Source organism: Ambystoma mexicanum, chromosome 1p (assembly GCF_040938575.1).
Source record: "Ambystoma mexicanum isolate Mex_15411 chromosome 1p, UKY_AmexF1_1, whole genome shotgun sequence".
In the NCBI taxonomy this organism is placed as follows: Eukaryota; Metazoa; Chordata; class Amphibia; order Caudata; family Ambystomatidae; genus Ambystoma; species Ambystoma mexicanum.
The window spans coordinates 188,995,994-189,016,862 of record NC_090921.1 but is presented as its reverse complement, the minus strand read 5'-3'; the positions used below and the strand labels follow the sequence as shown (position 1 = coordinate 189,016,862).

Sequence of the window (20,869 nt, the reverse complement as noted above, 5' to 3'; positions counted from 1 at the left end):
CTTCATCAACTCTTTATTCGCATTCAGTTCTGCCCCACAAAAATCTTAACGATGCTTGAGTCTTGCCACTTATCAAAAAACCTAATCTCGACCCAAGTATCCCAACCAACTATAGACCTATAACAACGGTTCCTTTCCTTTTGAAAATTCTGGATAAAGCAGCTTATATCCAAATACATAACCATCTCGAAGCCAATAATGTTCTAGGTCTCCAGAAATCTGGGTTTAGACATAGACATGTTACAGAGACAGCCCTTTTGGACTTAAACATCCAGATGGATGAAACTAAAGATAATGGATGTCTAGCCTTACTCCGCTTACTCGACCTATCGGCAGCTTTCGATTTAGTTGACTACAACATCCTAACCACTCATCTGACCACAGCAGCCACCTTCTCCTCCAAAGCGGGTTCCTGGGTCCAATCCTTCCTCTCTGACACTGAACTATGAGGGTCTTTGCTCCCTCAGCTTCCGCAGAACCCTCTCCAATCACATGTAGAGCTCCTCAGGGCTCTTGCATATCCCCATATAACATTTTTACGAAGCTTCTCTTTGACCATTTAGATGACTTGGGCGTATCCTATACAAATTACGTAGACAATACGCTCATCACTCTCTCAGGTTCCTATGCCAAAGATTCCTTACTCCTAAATTAAATATACCTCAGAATGTAAGCTTGGGTGGCCAAGCACGGTCTTTGTCTCAATGATTACAAGACCGAGCTACTGCTTATTGGCTCCAGGCATCGACTCAATAAACTAGATCCCTAATACACCTCATTCAACATAGACGGGAACACGATCAAAGTGTCTAAGGATGCCAAAACTTTAGGAGTCTACTTGGACTCCATCCTCTCCCTATCCAGACAAGTAAATGCAACTGCCTCAGCAACGGCCTACACTTCCAAATTTATAAATGCATGCAGACCCTTCTTGTCCACCAACAGTTGATCCACACTGGCGAGAGCACTCATACTCTCTAAATTGGACTATTGTAACACTCTGTACTTAGGCAGCAGTAAGCAAAACCTAAACAAACTGCAAGTGCTGCAAAATAATTCCCTTAGATCGGCTCTAAACATTCCTCGCTCCTAACACATTTCACAAGCTAGACGCAACACTTACTGGCTTCCTATACAAGACAGGATCACACTCAGAACTTAAATGATGGTCCACATATGTCTCTCAAATTCGGCCCGCAAATATTTAGTCGAGAGGTTTTCCACAAAGCAATCTTCCAGACCTACTAGAGCTAACTACCTACACTGCCTTAACATTCCCAAATTCAGACTGCACAAAGCCGGCGAGACTAGTTTCCCAGTGTTGGCCCCTAAGACCTGGAACTATCTGCCCCCCGCGCTAAGAGCTGAATCACCCTTCCAGTCTTTCAGAAACAAGGTAAAATCTTGGCTTTTCTCCCAGCTTAATTACAGACACTATATCCGCATCTGTATAGTACATTGTATATAACTGTATTTCACCTTCCAGCTAGGCAAGCCATGACTCTGATCTGTAATCCAAGTTAGCTGCCTACCAGTTTTCTTTAATTTTCTACTGTCATTGTATGTTATCATTGCGTGTACCTGCAATATTATTACTATTATGTAACAAACTGTTATATATTCAAGCAAAAGCACCCAGATACCCTTAGGGTAGGTGCACTATACAAGCAAATAAACTAAACTAAATGGAAAATCATTTACATATTCACTGGTTATTCTGGAACCCCGATAGGTTTATAGGCTTGAGGGACAGTGCTTTGCACCGCAGTTTTAGAACAGGCAGGCTCATAATAGGGTCATTATATTTATTCCTGTGCAAATGGCATGTTCTTGAGAAATATGTTATTAATACAGAAACAGATTTTTTAAAAAACGGTTGGCTGAATTGCATACATCTCAGGTAATTCAATCTGTTAATGGTATTCAGACATTTCAATATGAATTAAATCCATCTTTTGCTTTGTTTGAATTGAATGGCTTCTTTAGACCTTGGGGTGTTCTTTGACAGTTCCCACAGATGTACACATAAGGATTACCTTCCTTTAATATGGAACCGCTAGAAAAAGAAACTCATTTGTCCCCCCTTGAATTTGTTGTGTGCCCCTTAGTGTTTCATGGATTCAGGTGTGAAATCCTTGGTGCAAGAGGCATTTGTCTGGATGACATGCTTCTAAAATCATAGGGCAGAGCAAACAAATACAGATAGCTCGCAAAAAGACCACAGTATAGTTACTGTTGAAATTGAAGATTGTGGTAAAACCAGAGACATCCCACCTTCTTCCTTCCCAGAGCCTAGAGTTTCTCGGGCTTCAGATAGATACTTTCTCGGCCACTCTTCAACGACTTCTCTCCAACATTCTGGCAACAAAGAAGGAAAAAAAGGCAATCCTCAGATGATCAATTTGAGGACAACAGTTTGATTTCACGCAACATTCTTAATCTAGTTTCTCCCAATCATGGTATCCTTCTCTGTTAGAGAGGTGCACAGAACCATTTCTGGTATCAATCGTTTGAGATGTTGATCGACCCAGAATGAAACACACTTAATCTAAAACGTTAAAGGTTCCTTTAACTTACACTGTGGAAAGCTTAGAACTTCCAACAACAGCTGCATGCCTTGTCAAGGAATTGATGACACCAGGTTATTGGGCAGTTTGGGAAATACGGCTTTGTTAGTGTCTGAGCGCCAATCGTTTATAGACATTAGAAAATTGATAGCATCTTCATTTAAAGCATCGAAGGCCTTTCTTAACCATATCTGTACAACTCACTGTGACCATTTCACTGCATATTTGCAGTATTCTTTAAGGGGTAGGTGATGAGCGAGGGAGTAGGTAAAAAGAGAACTGGGAGGCAGTAGGAGGGGGATGGAAGATGTCCTCCCTTATAAAATGCTGGGAAAAAATGTAATGAAATATCTATCATTGTGAATTGTCCCAGATCCTTCCTTAACTAGACTGGGCATCTATAAAAGAGGTATATTCATGGTTTCATTATGTTTACATAAATTTTTGTGTCGTGTGTTAAAAGTTGTAAAGGTGCTAAAACCTCTCAAGGCAAAATACAAGTCTTCAAGACATGTTAATTTGATGTTTAATCTCAGGTATTATTAAAAAACACAGAGATATAGGTTTTCGACTCAAGTTGACCTACTACTAGCAATGATATATTGCTTCTTTGTCTAAGCAGTGTTTTGCCACCAATTTGGATAGGTAGGATGTGTGTGTTTATGGAGATGACTGTATCTAAATGTTCTCCATTAAGATTTTCCAGTTCAATTGACAAGCACATTTATAGTGCATGAAGTTTGACTGTGTTAAAGCCTATGTTTGAGGCTTTACTTTGTAGACTTCTGTTTCATTGACAGGGCTTTCAATCAAGATTAATGTTAATGTTCTGGGACAAACTAGCTGTTTTCAAATACTGTTGGTTAAAGGTTAATTAAGTGCCTCTTGTTTGGGTGGTCTGACAACCTACTAGCGTTCTTACATTTATTTGCAGCTTAAGAAGAGAGGAAGTTGAAAGCAAAATGCACACCTGAAAATCATAAACAAAACATAGATATTCCTTCATAGCTAACAAGCAAATAACGATATTAATATTTGGACCTCAAGATGTTTTAGACTGAAGCCCCCATCAGCCCTAGCCAGCACAGTCTGTGGTGCGGGATCATAGGACCCATAGTCTAAAACGTTGCATGTTGCAGACCCTACTGTAGGATGAGTAGATGGAGAGAGAGAGAGAGAGAGAGAGAGAGAAAAAACTAGCTGAAAGGAGAAAGTGCATGAATGTAATTAATTTGGGGTGAACTTACCAACTCCAAAATACATCACTATTTGAGACCCTACAAAAGCTTAAACATTTTTTTTTTCACAAAACATTTTAAATGTGAATCCCTTTTGGAACAGTAAACTGACAGTACCGGGGTAAACTACTGGTCTGATAAAAATAATTTGGCACAGAATAGCTGCTGTCCTCTCCTTTTGAATAAGCCATTTCCAAAATGTGTGTAATATTGATTGTTGTGCCTTAAGATTTATTTGATTGACTAAATTATGTGTTACGTTTCAAATACTGTTGGTTACTGTCGACCAAATCATTGTATATCATTTTTTCAGAAGCAGAACAGGCTTTTCGATAGTCCTATTTTAAGGCGCTTGGGTTCATCTTAACATCTAAACAAAATGTGTTTATATCAAAATACGGGTGAATTCAGGTACCAAAAAAACTATAAGTTATGATAACAACTCAGAGTGCTGAAGTAAATATAACAGCATTTGTAACATTTAAAAAAAAAGAAATCTACAATAATGTAGCCATTTCTTTTTAAATGTGTTCTCTAATCTTGAGCTATGTTGTAGACCACCTCTCTTACTTCAAATTCCTCACAACTTGGCACATCTTTATTTGTACTTATCTATGTTCACAACAGAAGAAAAACTCCCCCTATGCATGTCGTCCCAGTTACCTCTGCACCCTACTTGTAAACCCCTGGATTCGTCCCATAGGTACAGTGCTCCTTTGCAGATCAACTAGTTTTGCACTTTAAAAATCCCATACCTGAATGCATCTACCATTCCAAACTTCCTACACCATCCTTACTTGCTACTATGCTAGCCAGAAATCTTTTTTCTTTTTATCATTATCGATGTAATAATTTAATTTATGAAATAATAAACTAGCTTATTTTTAATGTATTAATTTATAGTTTCTGTAGTTGTATTAATAGTTATTTTTACCACTTTCTTTCAGTATTTTTTCATTTTTGCAGTTACTATAATTGTGTACCGAAATATCAGCAGCATTTGGGGTTGCTATTTAAACCCCTATCTGGACCTATGGAGTTAAAGAAGACTATGGGCCTCATTACGAGTTTGGCGGCAGCCATGGATCTCTTAGCTCCATGGCTGCCGCCAAACCGGGCTCCTTTACCGGGTTCCCAAATGGGGAATTACCGGGCCATTCCAAGTTCGGAGGGCCCGGTAATTCCTCCCTCTGGGAACCCGGGCCCAGACCTTCCCCATTCCCATCTGAGCCCCCATAGGGCTCAATGGGAATGGGAGAGGGAGCTAACAATGGGCCGATTACGACCGGCCCGTTGTTAGCTCCCTCTTCCCCTCGCGGGACCCGGTAACGACCCCTGGTTTTACCAGGCGTCCTTACCGGGTCCCGCGAGGGGACCTCGTAATTTCGCGGAATGGGTTTAACGGGTCCGCCTCCATTAGCAGAGCCCGTTAACCCGTTCCGCAAATCTTGTAATGAGGCTCATGCTTCCATAATACTCACATTTTTTGGGAAATGTCTACACTTACTCATTGATTGTCCTTAAACGATATATATATTTATATTCAATGTAAACACGTTAGTTAAAAGACAATTATGGTGAATCAGATCAACACAAGAAAACCCTAAAATTTCAGTTACAAAAACTTCAGCTGAACTAACGTTAAGGTGCCTATTTAACTCGACAAAACCCCTGAAATTCAGCAAGTTTTGGAGGCTGTGCTACATTTACTCTGACCCACCCCGTTCCACGGCCCTGGAGCAAACTGATGTAAAAAAAACATATAATTTATGCATAACATATCATACGAAGGCATGTGTACTGCAAAAGAATAGGAAAACCAGAAAAGATTCGATCATGGTGAATAATAAAACTCAAGTTAATCCTATAGATAAGCAGAAAGATATGAAGGTCTTAAAAATATGTCTTTTGAATACCTGTTCATTAAGCAAACATGCCCTAAACATACACAACCCCATCATGGAGGAGGAGCTAGATATATTATTTCTCTTAGAGACCTGGCAGAGACCTGGCATCAAGACCCCATTAGCCTGGTATGTGATCGAGCAGTTCCAGAAGGGTTCATAATACATAACAAGAATAGAGACAGCAGAGTCGCAGTAATTGCTATTCAACTGTTTAAGGCTTCCATCTCCTGTAGTGGATGTGAAACATTACATCTTAAATTTACCCCCACACAGAATGACTGCATCAAATGCATTGTTATATATAGACCACCCTACCTTATTTCAGACATTTGCGAATAAATCAAAACTGCAGTTAAATAACTTGAAGTCCAATAATACAGCTACGTTGCTGGTAGGTGATTTTAATAGGTGGCGAGGGAATCCATTGGATAAGGAAGCTCTCCTTCTTGAAAAAACCATGAACAATATGGAATTCAAGGTTATAAAAAATTAACCAAAGACTGCTAAGGGAAACAAGTTAGATTGGATTGTAAAACAAAATCTTAATGCTCAGATGGTTTCAACATTGCCCTGCATCTGGTCTGACCATGTTACTGTCACTTTTGAGGTACAATGAATCACCCCCCAAAAAAACTACTAATCCCCACGAAAAGGTGCAAAGCAGACATTTTAAGAACTCGGGGACCGCTCAGTGGGAACAATGCCTAAAAAAGATTCAGGAACATTTTCAGGATGGGGACTCATGTGAGGACATGCTACGGCAATATTCAGACATAGGGCCTCATTACACGGTATCCGGTAACCATGGCGCTACTAGCGCCATGGTTGCCGCCGGTATTTTACCGTGTCTGCCTTGGTGGATGGCTAATTACCGCCCTACTCCAAGGTGTGCGGGGGCGGTAATTCCCCATTCACCAAGGCACTTCCCCATTCCCATTTTTGCCCCCATAGAGTTCAATGGGAATGGGGAAGGAGCTAATTACGGTACCGCAAATTGCGGTACCGTAATTAGCACCAACGTCCCTTTGCGGGCCCGTTCCTTAACGGCTGGTAAAACCAGCCGTTGAGGTCGGGTCCCGCAAAGGGACCTCATAGTAAGGCGGTAAGGGTTTACCGGTACCGGTAAACCCTGACCACATTCCGTGTAATGAGGCCCATAATCTCAGAACTTGTGGAACAGCTCGCACCGCTCAAGTCAAAACTGGTAAGGAAAAATAGTAACCATCCCAATTGGTTCCATAGTGAGTTAACCAAGCTCAAAATAGAGAAAAGAATCTTGGAAAGGAAGTGGCTCAAATACCCGTCACCAGCCATCAAAGAACAATGGAAATGCATTAATTCAAGATATAGAAAGAGCATTAGAGAAGCCAAAACAAACTATTATAACGACTTGATAGCTGCTGCATCCAATTCTAGTAGTACATTATTCAGCATTTTTAAGTCTATAGAAAAACCCAAGGCCCTATCTCCCCCTTTCGCTCCTAGACAGGAGGATTGTGAATTAGTGCAAGGGGCTTTCGCTTCTAAAATTCAGAAAGCGGGAGACATTATAATTTTGGCTAGAGAATCATCCAATAGGGTTACATCCTTAGCAGCTGGAAAACCCACACAGAGGGAAGTAGCCAATTTCACCTTCCACTCCATTTCGGAAGAGGAGATGTTTAGAGTGCTAGCCACCATGAAACCCACCTCATTTTCAGAGAACATCATTCCTCCGAAAAGTATATTGGAAAACAAGGACATTTTCTCACCAGTCCTGACCAAAATAGTTAATGCCTCAATCCAAGAAGGTACAGTACCTAAGTGCATTAAGGAAGTCACCATCACCCGCCCCATTAAGAAGCTAGGCCTAGATCCCAAGGACCCCGGCAATTTGCGTCCTATTACAAATTGCAAATTTTATCATTTAAGTCCTGGATAAAATAGCAACAGCTCAACTCCAGAAACATGGTGAAGCTAATTCTATCTTGCCCGACCTACAATCGAGTTTCCGCGCAGCACACAGCGCGGAAACCGCTATGCTGGACCTGCAGACATATATGCTTGGCATTCTCGATAAGGGTAAGACAGGGCTACTGATGCTCTTGCATTTAAGCGCGGCCTTTGATTTAGTCAACCACCAATTACTACATCAGGTTCTGGATAAAATGGCTGGCTGTTCCAAGGAAGCACTGGCATGGTTGACATCTTTTCTGGCCGACTGTGAGGCAAAAATTCCTTGGGGGGGGGGGCGGATGTTCTAAGGAAACACACATAAGCTATGGGGTTCCACAAGGAGCCAGCCTATCTTCCCTCCTCTTTAACTTATATATGAGATGTCTGTGTGAACTACTGGAAAGCGTTAGGGTATTTTTTACAAACTACGCTGACGGTAACCAGCTGGTGATAGAGTTGGCGGGTGACCATCGTATAGACAGTGCTAAAATGGCAACATTATACAACATCATAGAAAAGTGGATGGAGGGCAACTGGATTTGCCTAAACAGTAAAAAGACGGAGATGATGATTGTTGGCACCCGTCAAGTGAGAGCCAATTTATGGTCAGACTATGAGTCTTTTTATATCAAAGACACATGTATAAAAGTGTCTGAGCAGGTCAAAACCCTAGGGATGATCATGGAGGCATCTCTGGGTGTAGAATAGAATGAATAGAATGAATACTGCCACCATTACTAGGGCTACCATTTTGTCCCGTTTGAACTATGGTAATTCCCTTATGCTCGGAGCTACTAAGAAATGTTTAGAGAGATGTCAGATCATGGAATATAATGTAGTACGCATTATCAAAAATACTAAGAAAAGAGATCACATTTCTGAGGGAAGGAAAGCACTGCATTGGCTCAAGATCGAAGATAGGACCCATTTTAAATCCTTGACTCTAGTGCATAGGTGCTTGCATGGCACCGCGCTGACATACCTCAAGAAAACGATTCTACGATATCCCCTAAACCGATCTTTCAGGTCAGAGGCACAAGGTAGGATCTCTGTGTCCTCCTACAGTCGAGTTACTGGATTGGGCAGAGCTTTTCCTGTGCAAGCAGCAAAGCATTGGAACAAGCTGCCTCTAATCCTCCGACATGAATCCAGCTATCAGGCTTTCAGAAAGCACCTTAAAACCTACCTGTTTAAATAATTAATCCAAGACTGCCAAATAGCCTGCTAATTTCAATTAGATTGTATTAGTCTTGTCTGTCCACTACATGTTTTCTGTACGCGCCCCAATGCCTGCAGGCTTTCTGTAACATATGTAAAATAAAATGTAAAACATGTAAAACAAAAATAAAAACATTTATGGCATAATATATGTCATTGATGACATCACTGGAAACTACAGCATACTGATGACTGGTGGCATCACTGATGTCAGGCCTTAAAATGCTGCACTTGCCACTAGCAATTGGCTAATGACAATTGACACTTAGGCAGTAGGAAATGGTGGGCTTTGTGTATGTGCAGACCTGAAAGGGCAGGGACTTTGTATGCCCGAAGGAAGGAAGGACTCGGAGCACCTCCCGAAGCACCCCTATCCTTCCAGGGCCTAAAGCGTGTGCCAGTGCTACACCAGAGGATAGAGGCGCCGAACTGATAGCTTCGTCCATGGGGGATGCTTTCAAGGATGTGTTACACGAGGCCATCGCAACACCATGAGCATGGCCCCTTTGTCTGTCTGAGACCCTTCTCTGTGGAGAAACCAATCCCAAGGGGAGAAGAGGAATACCAACTTTGGGCGGACCAGACCAACCAGATGATACACAATTGGAGAGCTACCGACCGGGAGACAAGGCTTTGTGTCATTGAGAGTGTGCACGGTCCTGCATTGAGAGTCATACAGGCGCTCCGTGCCACGCATACAAACCCCACAGTGAAGGACATCATGTACATGTTGGAAGAAGTATTTGGAGCCACTGAGTCCGGTGCAGAGCTGATGGTGAAGTACTACGCCACCCACCTCCAACATGGTGAGCGCCTCTCTGAATATCTTGCCAGGAACAAGCAGATTCTTCATCTGGCTATGCAACAGAAGGGGAGTGAGCGGAGCAGCTTGAATCTGGTCAGGCTGCAACAGGTCATGCGTGGAGCCAAATCTCTGCCGCTGTTACTTCTGCAGCTACGACTCTGAGAACACACCCAGAGACCACCACACTTGGATGAACTGGTCCGAGAGGTGGGTACTCTGGAGGGCGAGATGGAGGACACAGTGTGCAGTTTACCAAGCACACTGGTGTCTCCATACGCTGCCCCAGAATATGATCTGCGACATCAAGTGGAGGATTTTTGCCAAACCATCCTGGCCATGCAGCTGCAGGGAGTGCAGGCCAACCACCGCCTGTAATGACATCCAGGCCGCCAGAGTGCGGGAGAGGCTCTACACCACCATCCCGAGAGAGAGAGAACACCAGCTCTTCCCGCGCGCTCAAGAGCCATGGCAGCCCCAAATGAACCCACGGCATACCGCAACGCTCCAGCCTTGGCAGTTCTGCCATAGGTGTGAAAACACGCGATGGTGAGAAACGCCAGCGAGGACCAGGAAGCGGAGCACCTGAATCCTCAATACTACTACGCTCCAACCGAGTAGAAGTGACAACTCACATGTCTGCGCCACCAGATGGACCCAAGGCTGCAGTGACACCATCAGTGTGCAGGTCACCTGGGAACCAGCATCCACCCAGTCCGGCTAGTCCACCCTAGAGGAAGAACAACTGTAGTCAAACTACCAGCACCCAAACATCATGGGTAATACCTGATGGGCTCGTAGAACCACCAGTCACAGTGATAATTGCCATCGCTGGTCAACAGGTACATGCGCTTCTGTATAGCGACTCACAGGGGAGCAATGTTTATGAGCCGTTCTACAGAAAATACCTGGTATATCCCATTGGAGCCCTTGGATGGGCTGAACCTTCTCGGCATGGGAGACAACCCTTGCAAATATCTAACCAGGATAGCAAGATTCTTATGGCGGTGCTGGCAAACAGACGGAGGCAGGTCATAGACAAACTCATACATCCGGATCAGACTGGATATGTGCCACATAGAAGCATATCTGATAATCTTAGAAGGCTTCACTGCGTCATAGAACAATCAGAAGGAGACACGCAAGAAGTGGCAATTGCCTCGCTAGATGCGGTGAAGGTCTTTGACTCAACCAGATGGCCTTGGTTGATGGCAGCCCTGAAGGAGTACAGAATAGGGCCTGGGTACCTAAAATGGGTTAAATTGATGTACAGCTCCCGAATAGCTAGGGTCAAGACGGGGGCGACTATTTTGGATAAATGGCAGCTTAGTAGGGGCACCAGACATGGCTGCCCCAGGTCCCCGATGCTGTACTTCCTCAAATTAGAACCCCTGAGAATATATTTCAGACAACAATACGATACAGTGGGAATTTATACAAAGGGGGGACCACATCTCATATCACTGTATGCCGATGATATACTTCTATACCTGAGATATCCAGAGGAGAATCTGCAATACATCTTGGAAGTAATGGAGCGATTTGTGTCGCTCTCTGGTATTGCTGTTAATCCCACAAAGTCGAGCCTGTTCCCTCTGAGTAGATATACAGGGATCCCGCAGGAGAACCTACCAGTATTGCAGATACCCTGGGAGACTAGAACCTTTAGTTACTTTGGGGTAGACATTTATCACAAAGTGGAGTATGAACATACACATAACACGGAGAAAGCAGTAACAAATTTGGAGAATAGTATGAGATTCTGGGCGAAGCTCCCCCTGGCCATGGTAGGGAGGGTGGCGCTGTTGAAGATGGTGAGCAACTAGGGGGTGTGGTAGCCGCTGGTTTTGCATTAGAACATACCTTTAGTAATGTATGTTGAGGTATTTTAATCAAGCTACATCAGTATTCTGAAAAATCACCAGTAACACAAAATGCGAGTATAGTAAGTATAGAAACCAGTTTGGAATAAATCACAATCCTGTTCATGGTCCCATCGGTATCAAAGAAGGATACATGAATTTAATTACATGTTATAAAGTAAAATAAAATAATGTAAAGACAATTAAGGTGATACATGTCATTTTAACTGTACAAATAAGGGAACGGGACAGTATGTAAATACATAAGGACCCACATCAAAGCTGAACCTTGATCTCAGACTTGTGTGACATCAGATTTATACATATAGACAGATAGGTCATTACTTTGCAGTTGAAAGAACCATCTGATCAGTTCAAAAAAACAACAAAAAGAGAGCCAAGAAGCAATTAGTCGTAATACAAGTGTTAAGGTACATAGGTAAAACTCAAAAGGTCAAGAGCAGTAATTGTTCAAAAAGCAAATAAAGTAAGAGAGAAACAACAGACAAACAATGTAAACATCTGGTAGTGAACAAATCCCATCTGGTACTAATTCTAGATGGATGGATGTCCTAAGTGTGGTTAGCTGAGTTGATATTGTCTGGGATAGAGTACTTGTTATTATGGACAGAAAGGGGAGGGTATGGTTTCACATTAGTTTGGTAATGACCAATCCTTGGTCTACGTCAGGAAAGAGAACTTCCCAGGGTTTAGCTGACGGCAGGCTGATGGTCGGGCCTGCAACAGGGAAGTTTCGGCTTACAGGTAGATTGCCTTCTTTTGGGCTGTTGGATTGTGTCACCCTGCGCAATGTGAACATGAAAAGAGGACAAAATCTACGTAGTTGAAGTTTGTTCTTGTGTTTGTGTATCCGGGCTGTGAATAAAGAAAGAGAGGAGATGTGTATCAATTGCGTCTTTCAGGCACTCCAAAGGGGAGCATTTGGTGTACTTGTTGCACAGAGCTTGTGATGTTCTTACAGAGGAGCCTTTCTGGGTGGTAAGCCTCGATTTCAGCTCATCCGTGGTCCAGGTGATCATATGTGGAGTGAGGTGCTAAGCTGCCGAGAGGCTTAACAAGTAGAGGTCACTATTGTGGCTGCTGGCGGATCTGTACATGTGCTTACATCCCAGATTGGCGTGGAGTGCTTACAAAATGTGGCCCAGCGTTAGAGAAGGGTTGATCAGCTCGTGGCCGTTGAGGACTCCCTGTAGCCACAAGAGCATTGATGTTCATGCGGGCCAGCTCGCAGAAGGGGGACCATGTGCAGCAGAGGTCAGTCCGCGCACCGGCACGGAGTTGTGAGCAGAATCGAACTGCGCAAGCGTAGACGATCAGTGTCAGCAGGCTATGAGAGCTGTTGAAGATGGTAGCACTGCCCAGGCTGTTACACGTTTTTGTGAATATCCCCTTTATGATACCCAAGCGTTTCTTTGGTAAATTACAAAGCTTATGTAGATGCTTTATCTGGCACAACAACAGGAACAGGATAGCCTTATGGAAATTGCAAAACACGTATGATAGAGGGGGTATAAAACTGCCCAACTTCGAGATCTACCATCTGGCCAGCCAACTACAGAATGTGGCGAAGTGGCTGACGGAAGACCCTACAGCGGAGTCCAGATTATTAAGGTCTGAATGTGTCCTGTTTTTCCTGAAAGAGATGATATGGGTGCCCAAACCGGAATTGAGGGGGAGTTCTAGGCTGTTGGAACTAGGGTGAGGGGTATGACGTAGAGCTTGCCAGGCTATGGAGAACTCAACCCCACGTTCCCCCGCAGATGCCGCTAGTGGCATTGGTGGGGGAGGACGAGCAACTAAGGAAGACGATTCGCAAGCACTGGGAACTGGTGGGTATAGCTACATTGGGTGACCTATGGAAAGAAGGTAAAGTAATGGAATTCGTAGAATTAGTAGATGAAACTGGACTGCACCCGGGGCAATATATTACCTACACCAGAGTAGTACGGAGGGTGAGAGAGTCATGGTCTGAATCGGTGCTTGAGGATCAACCCGACGAAGCTGTAGAAACAATGTATGATATTTCAGAAGGAGGACATGGGGTCTCCCGAATCTATGAACTCTTGATGTCTAGGGTGGGAAAGGAGGTGTCCCAGTTGGGACGGGATTTAGAGGATGAATTGGGAGTGCCTATGCATGATGGGCTATGGGAAAGGGCCCAAAGATATCACAAAAAGTTGTCCAGAAATGCAAGGTTGCAGCAGATCCAGCTGTACATAACTCATAGAGCATACATGACCCCCCCAGAGAGCCGCCAGATTTTAGAACACAGAAACACAAGCATACCCTAAATGTGGGGAGGTGAACGCGGGGATGGTACATATGTTCTGGGCATGCCCGGAGATTGGGACATTTTGGGGCGAAATCGCCCACTGGTTAACCGAGAGAGGGATTCGGTTGGATGTGGAATCCGTATGGGCCTGTATGGTGGGTGGCTTTGTAAGGCCTTGCAACGTGAGACGCGTGAGCAAACTGAAAGACCTGGCCTATATACTGGCCAAGCGTAGAATTGCTATGGGCTGGAAGGCGAGCCACAGACCCAAAATAGAGGTGTGGTGGCATGATCTCCAGAAATGGGCGGATGCCGAAACAGTGGTGTGGTATGAGGCGGCCAACAGAGGTGGGGAGGAGGAAACAGAAAGCCTAATGGCCTGGAGGCACCTAGTAGCCACACTGAATGGGTCCACCCAAAGACGCTTAGATGATCAGGACTCCTCTAGTAATACAGACGAGGAGGCACCTCTAGATGGAAATAAAAGGGAAAGCGATGGAGAGTAAGCTCGAGTTAAGGGGGGAGGGCAATGGGAGAACAGCGGCCATTTTATGAAAATGTATGTGATGTTTAATATCTGTGAAATGCACTGTTGGACTTGTTTGTTGTTTGTTGTTGCTTAAAATTATAAAAATCATTTTTTTTAAATGAAAAAACCCTTGCAAATATCTGGGGTACATCTGGGTCAGACTGCACTTTCCACGTGATGTAGCTGGAGTCAGCGCTCCTATCGACACCCTGTCTCTGGTCTGCAACAGTCAGAGTGAAGATCCTGCAACACTGGTGGTGATTGGAACCAATTCCTCAATGTTCGACGCACTGGCGGCATTATGTCGGGAGACGGTAGGATCACAATATGCCAACACGTTGTCCATGCACCCCATGTGCCAACAGGTATCCTTGCAGTGAGAGATCAGTCCACAGCTGCACCTGATGGACCCATTGGAGATGTTCACACCACCCGGTTCGGGCAGAATACAATCCCGGCACACGCCACTGTGATGGTTCCTGGCAGAGAGCAACTCAGCAGAAAGCAACGACCAAGAAGTCTGGTAATGGAGGCACCAGAATGTGGAGAGCTCCTAGGGGGTTTACTGGTACAGCAGACCCTGGTGACAATTAATGGAACGAACCTGAAGACCATCAAGGTACTGGTCATTAATGTGACTAATAGGACCATCTGTGTACCAGGACGCAGTATCATCGCACAGTTCCACCTGACCGCATCTGTAGCCCCAGCGAGTGTCATCACCAGCTCATCTGAGATGGCGTTGGATCAGAAGACCTTGGACTTTGGAAGGTCCTCGATCTAGGAGAGGGACAAGGAGCACCTGAGGGAGCAGCTCACCCTGTGCACCGAGGCATTCTCCGCAAGCCCCTGGGACATTGACAAGGCCCATGGAGTGGAACATCGGATCCGGTTGTCTGATGACACTCACTTCATGAAGCGGCCCAGACGCCTGCGCCCAGGAGACTTGCAGGATGTACACTACCCTATGGATGATCTTCTACAGGCAGGGATTATCCAGGAGTCCCTACCCTTCTACCATTGTTGTCGCCCAAAAGAAAAATGTGGATGTCCTTATGTGCATCGACTACCGTCAACTCAACCCCTGCACTATTCCGGACGAGTACACCACGCCCCGGGTGGATGAGGCACTGGATTGCCTGACTGGTTGAGTGGTTTTCGATACTGGACTTGCAGGAGTGGTTACTACCAGATCCTGATGCATCCAGCGGATCGTGAGAAGACTGCTTTCATCTGTCCCTTGGGTTTTTACGAGTTCGTCAGGATGCCTCAGGGGATCTACAGTGCGCCAGTGGCTTTCCAACGCCTTATGGAGAAGACTGTTAGTGAAATGAACCTCCTGGAGGAATTGGTGTACCTAGATGACATCATTGTGTTCGGGAGGACCCTGGATTAGCACAACAGGAGGCTCATGAAGGTGCTAGATAGCCAGTGGGAGCAAGGGCTAAAGGTCAGTGTAGACGAGTGCCAGTACTGCCTGACAAGTGTCAAGCACATCAGGCACATCGTCTCCAGGATGGCATTGCCGTAGATCTGGCAAAGTTGGATGCCGACCTCACTTGGCCAACACCTCAAACCCGCAAGGAGTTACACAGTTTCTTGGGATTCTGTAATTACTATAGGATGTTCGTCGTGGGATACGCCATCATCGCCCACCCACCCACTTGTAGACCTCACCAAAGGGTACTCACCTACGCAGAGGAGCCAGAAGACCACTGCCAACTGTGCAGATCATTTCTTTCATCTACAGGAGCCGTTTGTTGAGCGGTGGACTGACCAATGCCAGCAGACCTTTGAGGAGTTGAAGCAGACCCTCACCACAGCACCAGTCCTGGCCTACGCGGATCCGCAGTTACCTTGCATCCTGCATGTGGACGCGAGTCTGGAGGGATTGGGACCTGTTCTCTACTAGGAGACCAACGGTGAGACGAGGCCGGTCGCTTTCGCCAGCCGAGGCCTGCATGCGACAGAAAGGAATTAGGAATTACGCAGTCCACAGTTGGAATTTTTGGCATTGAAGTGGGCCGTTACACAGAAGTTCCAGGATTACCTCTACGGCGCCACCTTCACGGTGAGGATGGACAACAACCCCCTTACGTATGTGTTAAGTCGGCATAGTTGAATGCTACTGGACACCGTTGGCTCGCCACACTGTCCACATACAACTTCAGTCTACAGTAAAGACCTGGACGCACTAACATAGATGCAGATGCCCTCTCTCGGAGGCCTCATGCTCAGCTGGATGATACAGCTGGATCCACCTCGTGGAAGGAGTTGTCTTCAGTATGCGACAGAGCTATCTGCCAGGCTTTAAGTCAGCAGGAGCCAGACAGAGTCAGGAGCTTGGATTGCTTGGGATCCTCAACGGAGGTGGTAGCCGCTGTCTACTGCAAATTCACTGGTGTGGACAAATCTGAGCTACCGCGTCTGACCCAAGATGAGATCTGTATGTCACAGCTAGCAGATCCTGGCATCGCTCTGTTCCTGAAAGCCAAGACCACAGGAGCAGATGTGTCCAGAGACATCCTTCATGACCCAGAGCAAGCTGCAATGCTGAAGGAGTGGAAGATGCTGGTGCAGAAAAGTGAAATCCTCTACAAGGGAAGCAAAGTTGGAGACCGACTACTACATCGCCTGGTTTTGCCACAGAGATTCCGCTGAGCTGTATTGTATGCACTCCACAACCAGCATAGACATATTGACAGCGACAGAACCTTCGAGTTGGTCCGCTCAAGATTTTTCTGGCCCAGAATAGCAGCAGATGTTGAGTATTATTTCCAGCGCTGCGCCAGGTGTGTCAGCGGGAAGACAGCGGCTCATCCTGCAGCCTATCTTCACCATCTGCAGAGTTCCGGACCCATAGACCTCGCCTGCATCGACTTCCTCAAGCTGGAAATGGACAGGCAAGGTGTGCAGAACATCCTAGTGGTGACCGACCATTTCCCTCGGTACGCAAAGGCGTTTCCCACCAACGATTAGCATGCCATCACAGTTGCCCGTGTGTTGTGGGAGAAATCATTTGTGCACTACGGCTGGCCAACCAGGATTCATTCCGACCAGGAACCAGACTTTGAATCGACACTCATCAAGCAGATGTTGAAGCTGGTTGGCATCAAGAAGACCCGTACAACTCCATATCACCCTCGTGGGGATGCCCAAGTAGAGACGTTTAATCGTACCCTCTTGCCCATGCTTGACATCCTGAGGCCAGATGAGAAGAACAGATGGAGTCAGCATCTGGCCACCCTGACTCATGCGTACAACTGTACAAATTATGCCACCGGGTTCACACCATATTTCTTGATGTTTGGAAGGAATGCCCGGCTGCCTGTGGACCTGTGTTTTGGAGTGTCCATAGACAGAACAGGCAGCGACAACTACGCCAGCTATGTTAAACTGTTCAAGCATCAACTGGAGCAATCATATCAGCTCGCCTAGGCTGCCACGGAGAAGACGGCAGAACAAACGCTGCTACGATGACAAGGTCAGTTTTCACGCTCTTCAACCTGGCAATAGTGTCATGACCACTGTGAGGGGGCACAAGTTGTGCCACAAGAAGGCTCCCACCAGAACCCTGAGGGCCTTAAAACCACTACAAAAGGGCTCCTGGCTCCAGGCTCATATGTAGGAAGAAGGGCTGTTCAAACTAGGTCCCATTTATGTACATGGGCCTTTAAATCCAACATGGAAGCACCCACACAGCCTAGTTCTAAGAACCAAGCCATGAGGTCTAGTATTTTGGGTGTGGCAGGCCTGGAACTACTTTCCATGTACTACTTTACCTGGGCTATATAAACCACACCCTGACTGCAGAACACGCTTCGCGTTATTCTGCAACCAGCAGTGTGACGCTCACCGTGTCCCGCTCCTGGTCTTCAGCATCTTCCTGTAGTCCTGCAAGAACAAGAGCAAGATTATTTTGTCTTACCTGAGAAAACACCATCCATCACTCAGCATCTCAACTGGGCTGCAATCTGTGGAAACCGAGAGCAGAAGAAACATCACTCACCTGTGAGTACTAGCTTAAGGACTTCCGGCGAACCGCTACCACAGCTGCTGCTCGAACATCGCTTCCTGCAATAACAAGAAAAGGAAAAACAATATTAGAACGTGCGCGCTTTCAAAACATTGAATTCCATCAGTCTTACCTGAATTCCATCGCGCTACGCTGCGCTTCCATCCGGAGCACCACAGCAACATCTGCAAAGGAATAAGAGACATATTCAGGTTCACTTTCAATATTAAACAACCGCACAGCGCTGTACTTACCTTAACAGATTCCGGGGCCTGTTTTTCAGTGCGCTCTCATCCACTCGCAGCACCACAGCGGCCTGTGAGGAGAAGAAGAAGAAAACACAGGTTAGCTTTAAAAGACAATAAAGACGCAGCGCTTCGCGCTTTCTCTTACCTAGACACGTGCCTCTCGATCTGGCACGCCAGCGCCAAGACCTTTGCACCTGAAAAGAAGGAGATAAAGACATTAACGAATTCCCACCATAAACAGAACAAAGACTTACAATTAACAAACATACCTGCCGCAGATTCAGGGTCACAGCAGGCCTGGGCCCAAGGAAGGCGTACTACACCAGTGGAGCAACTCGGGCAGCTCGCCAACAAACGTCAAGCACCCCTGCACAAGAAAAGCAGGACGGATAGCTCACCCTACAAATAACTAAGGTGAGAAAAGAACCCAGTGGGAAGGGAATCGGTCAGAGGGAGGTGGGAGATTCACCCATTAGAGACAGTTATCACAAATCCTCCCTTCTGTAATTGCAGATTCATTATTCAGCACTGGGCAACTACGCATCCAGGGTTCCAGATCTCAGAGCCTTCTAGACGCCCCGGGGATATCAGGTGAGCGTAACAATAGTGTGTTGATTTGCAGCCTGGGAAAGAGAGGACGCAACAAGCTAGGGGACAAGTGGGAGCCTCAGCTTTTCATCATAGAGCATCAACTGGGAGAGCTCCCTGTCTACCGACTGCGAGAGGAAGGACGACCAAGAAATATCAAGACCTTGCACCGGATCCACCTGCTCCCAGTCAGGGATGAGGTTTAGCTGACACCGGAGGTGACAGATGAAGAACCAGCCAAGGGGCCGCTGACGAGGCAGCGACTCTGCGCTGAAAGGCCCAAAGAAGATCCTTCGAACACTCAATCCCCGGAAACTTCTCCAGCTACTGTGGCTGAGAGATCAAAAGGTCAGCCAGAAGCCGTGAAGATGCTGACGCCGAGAGTGATCAGTTTGGCGTCTAACCAGACCAACGGTTAGTTCAGACACTAGTGTGGGTCCATACACCCTATTATCCAGATCCCACTCCTAAGGAACCTGAATCCCATCCTCAGAATATTCCTTCAGAGGTTGTTCCCGATACGGTTCCAATCACCCCAGCCATGCTGGACCTGGTAGAGGAACCCTTACCCATTCCTCCACTGGAAGATAGGGTCCCCGAGTTGGTGCCGAACATTCCGCCAAGTCCGGGGGAAAACCTACATGAGGCCCCGGCTGCTCTAGGTCATATCACCAGGGAGAGCAGACCTGTTACGAAATTAACATATGATACACCAGCGGTTCCAGTCCGTTCCTCTGAGTCTTCCTAGGAGTTATGGGGTACTGTGGCAGGTGCCTGAGATTCAAGGTACTGGGTGGCAACCGGTGGCCTGTCCTAAATCATGGCTTGACAGGTTCATTGACCAGGACAAAGCTATCCTCGGGGCCGAGGATAGTTCAAAGGGGGGAGCAGGTAACCCCCAGTCGGGGGATAAAAGAAAGGATCTCAGGCGCATGAAGCCGCACCAGGGATCCCGAAATGTAAAAAAGGTCAAATCGGGATCCCGAAAATGAAAAAGAAAATCTGATCCCCGGCGTGAGAGCCGTGCCTGGGATCAGGAAGTCAAATAAATATTTGAGTAAGGCACTCTCATGCATGTGCACGCAAGGGTCCCTTGACTCAAAGAAAAAAAAACTTTGCCGGCACAAGCGGTGCACCTGGGACAATGGAAAACCCATGCAAGAGGGTTGAGGGCGCTCCGCTTTCCACAATGCCTCTGAGTGCTGGGCTGCATCTGACGTACGCAGCCCAGCCCATATAAAGACTTTGGGGCACCCAAACACTGTTGCTGCTGCTGCCTGCTGCACACTGCCAGAATAGCCAGCATCAAAGAGTGCAGGAAGGACCTTGAGACAGCCCTGGCCAGGTTGTCTTACAAGTAAGATCTTTTTAAATAGTTTTTTAAATACAGTGCGCACTGTATAGACTTTGTCCATATTTCTAAGACATTTTATATTTTTAAAGGCCTCTTTTTATATTGTTTGTGTTCTATTAGTAACTAAGCTGCTTAGGAGTCATTTAAGTTGTATATAGTTGTCTTGTGCTCTGCGTCTTTTGTAAAAGAACTCACAAAACCCTGCTGGTGTACTGGAAAAATATATAAGAAAGCGGTAAACAACTAAAAAGAACCGTACACCAGCATTCCTTTTGTCCGCCTCTCTTTTTGTGCTCCAGTTACTCTAGCCTTG

At 45.9% G+C, this 20,869-nt stretch overlaps 1 protein-coding gene across 14 annotated transcripts in view; it reads right to left on the bottom strand.

Annotated features, from left to right (window-relative positions):
- CHD3 (chromodomain helicase DNA binding protein 3) overlaps window positions 1-20,869 on the bottom strand; it is a 2,755,261-nt gene that overhangs the window by 2,583,972 nt on the left and 150,420 nt on the right. For all 14 annotated transcript variants that reach the window (XM_069646310.1, XM_069646296.1, XM_069646309.1 and 11 more), the window contains exon 2: window positions 2,275-2,358. In XM_069646310.1, the coding sequence (XP_069502411.1) occupies window positions 2,275-2,358 (84 nt within the window). The remainder of the gene's footprint in view (window positions 1-2,274; window positions 2,359-20,869) is intronic.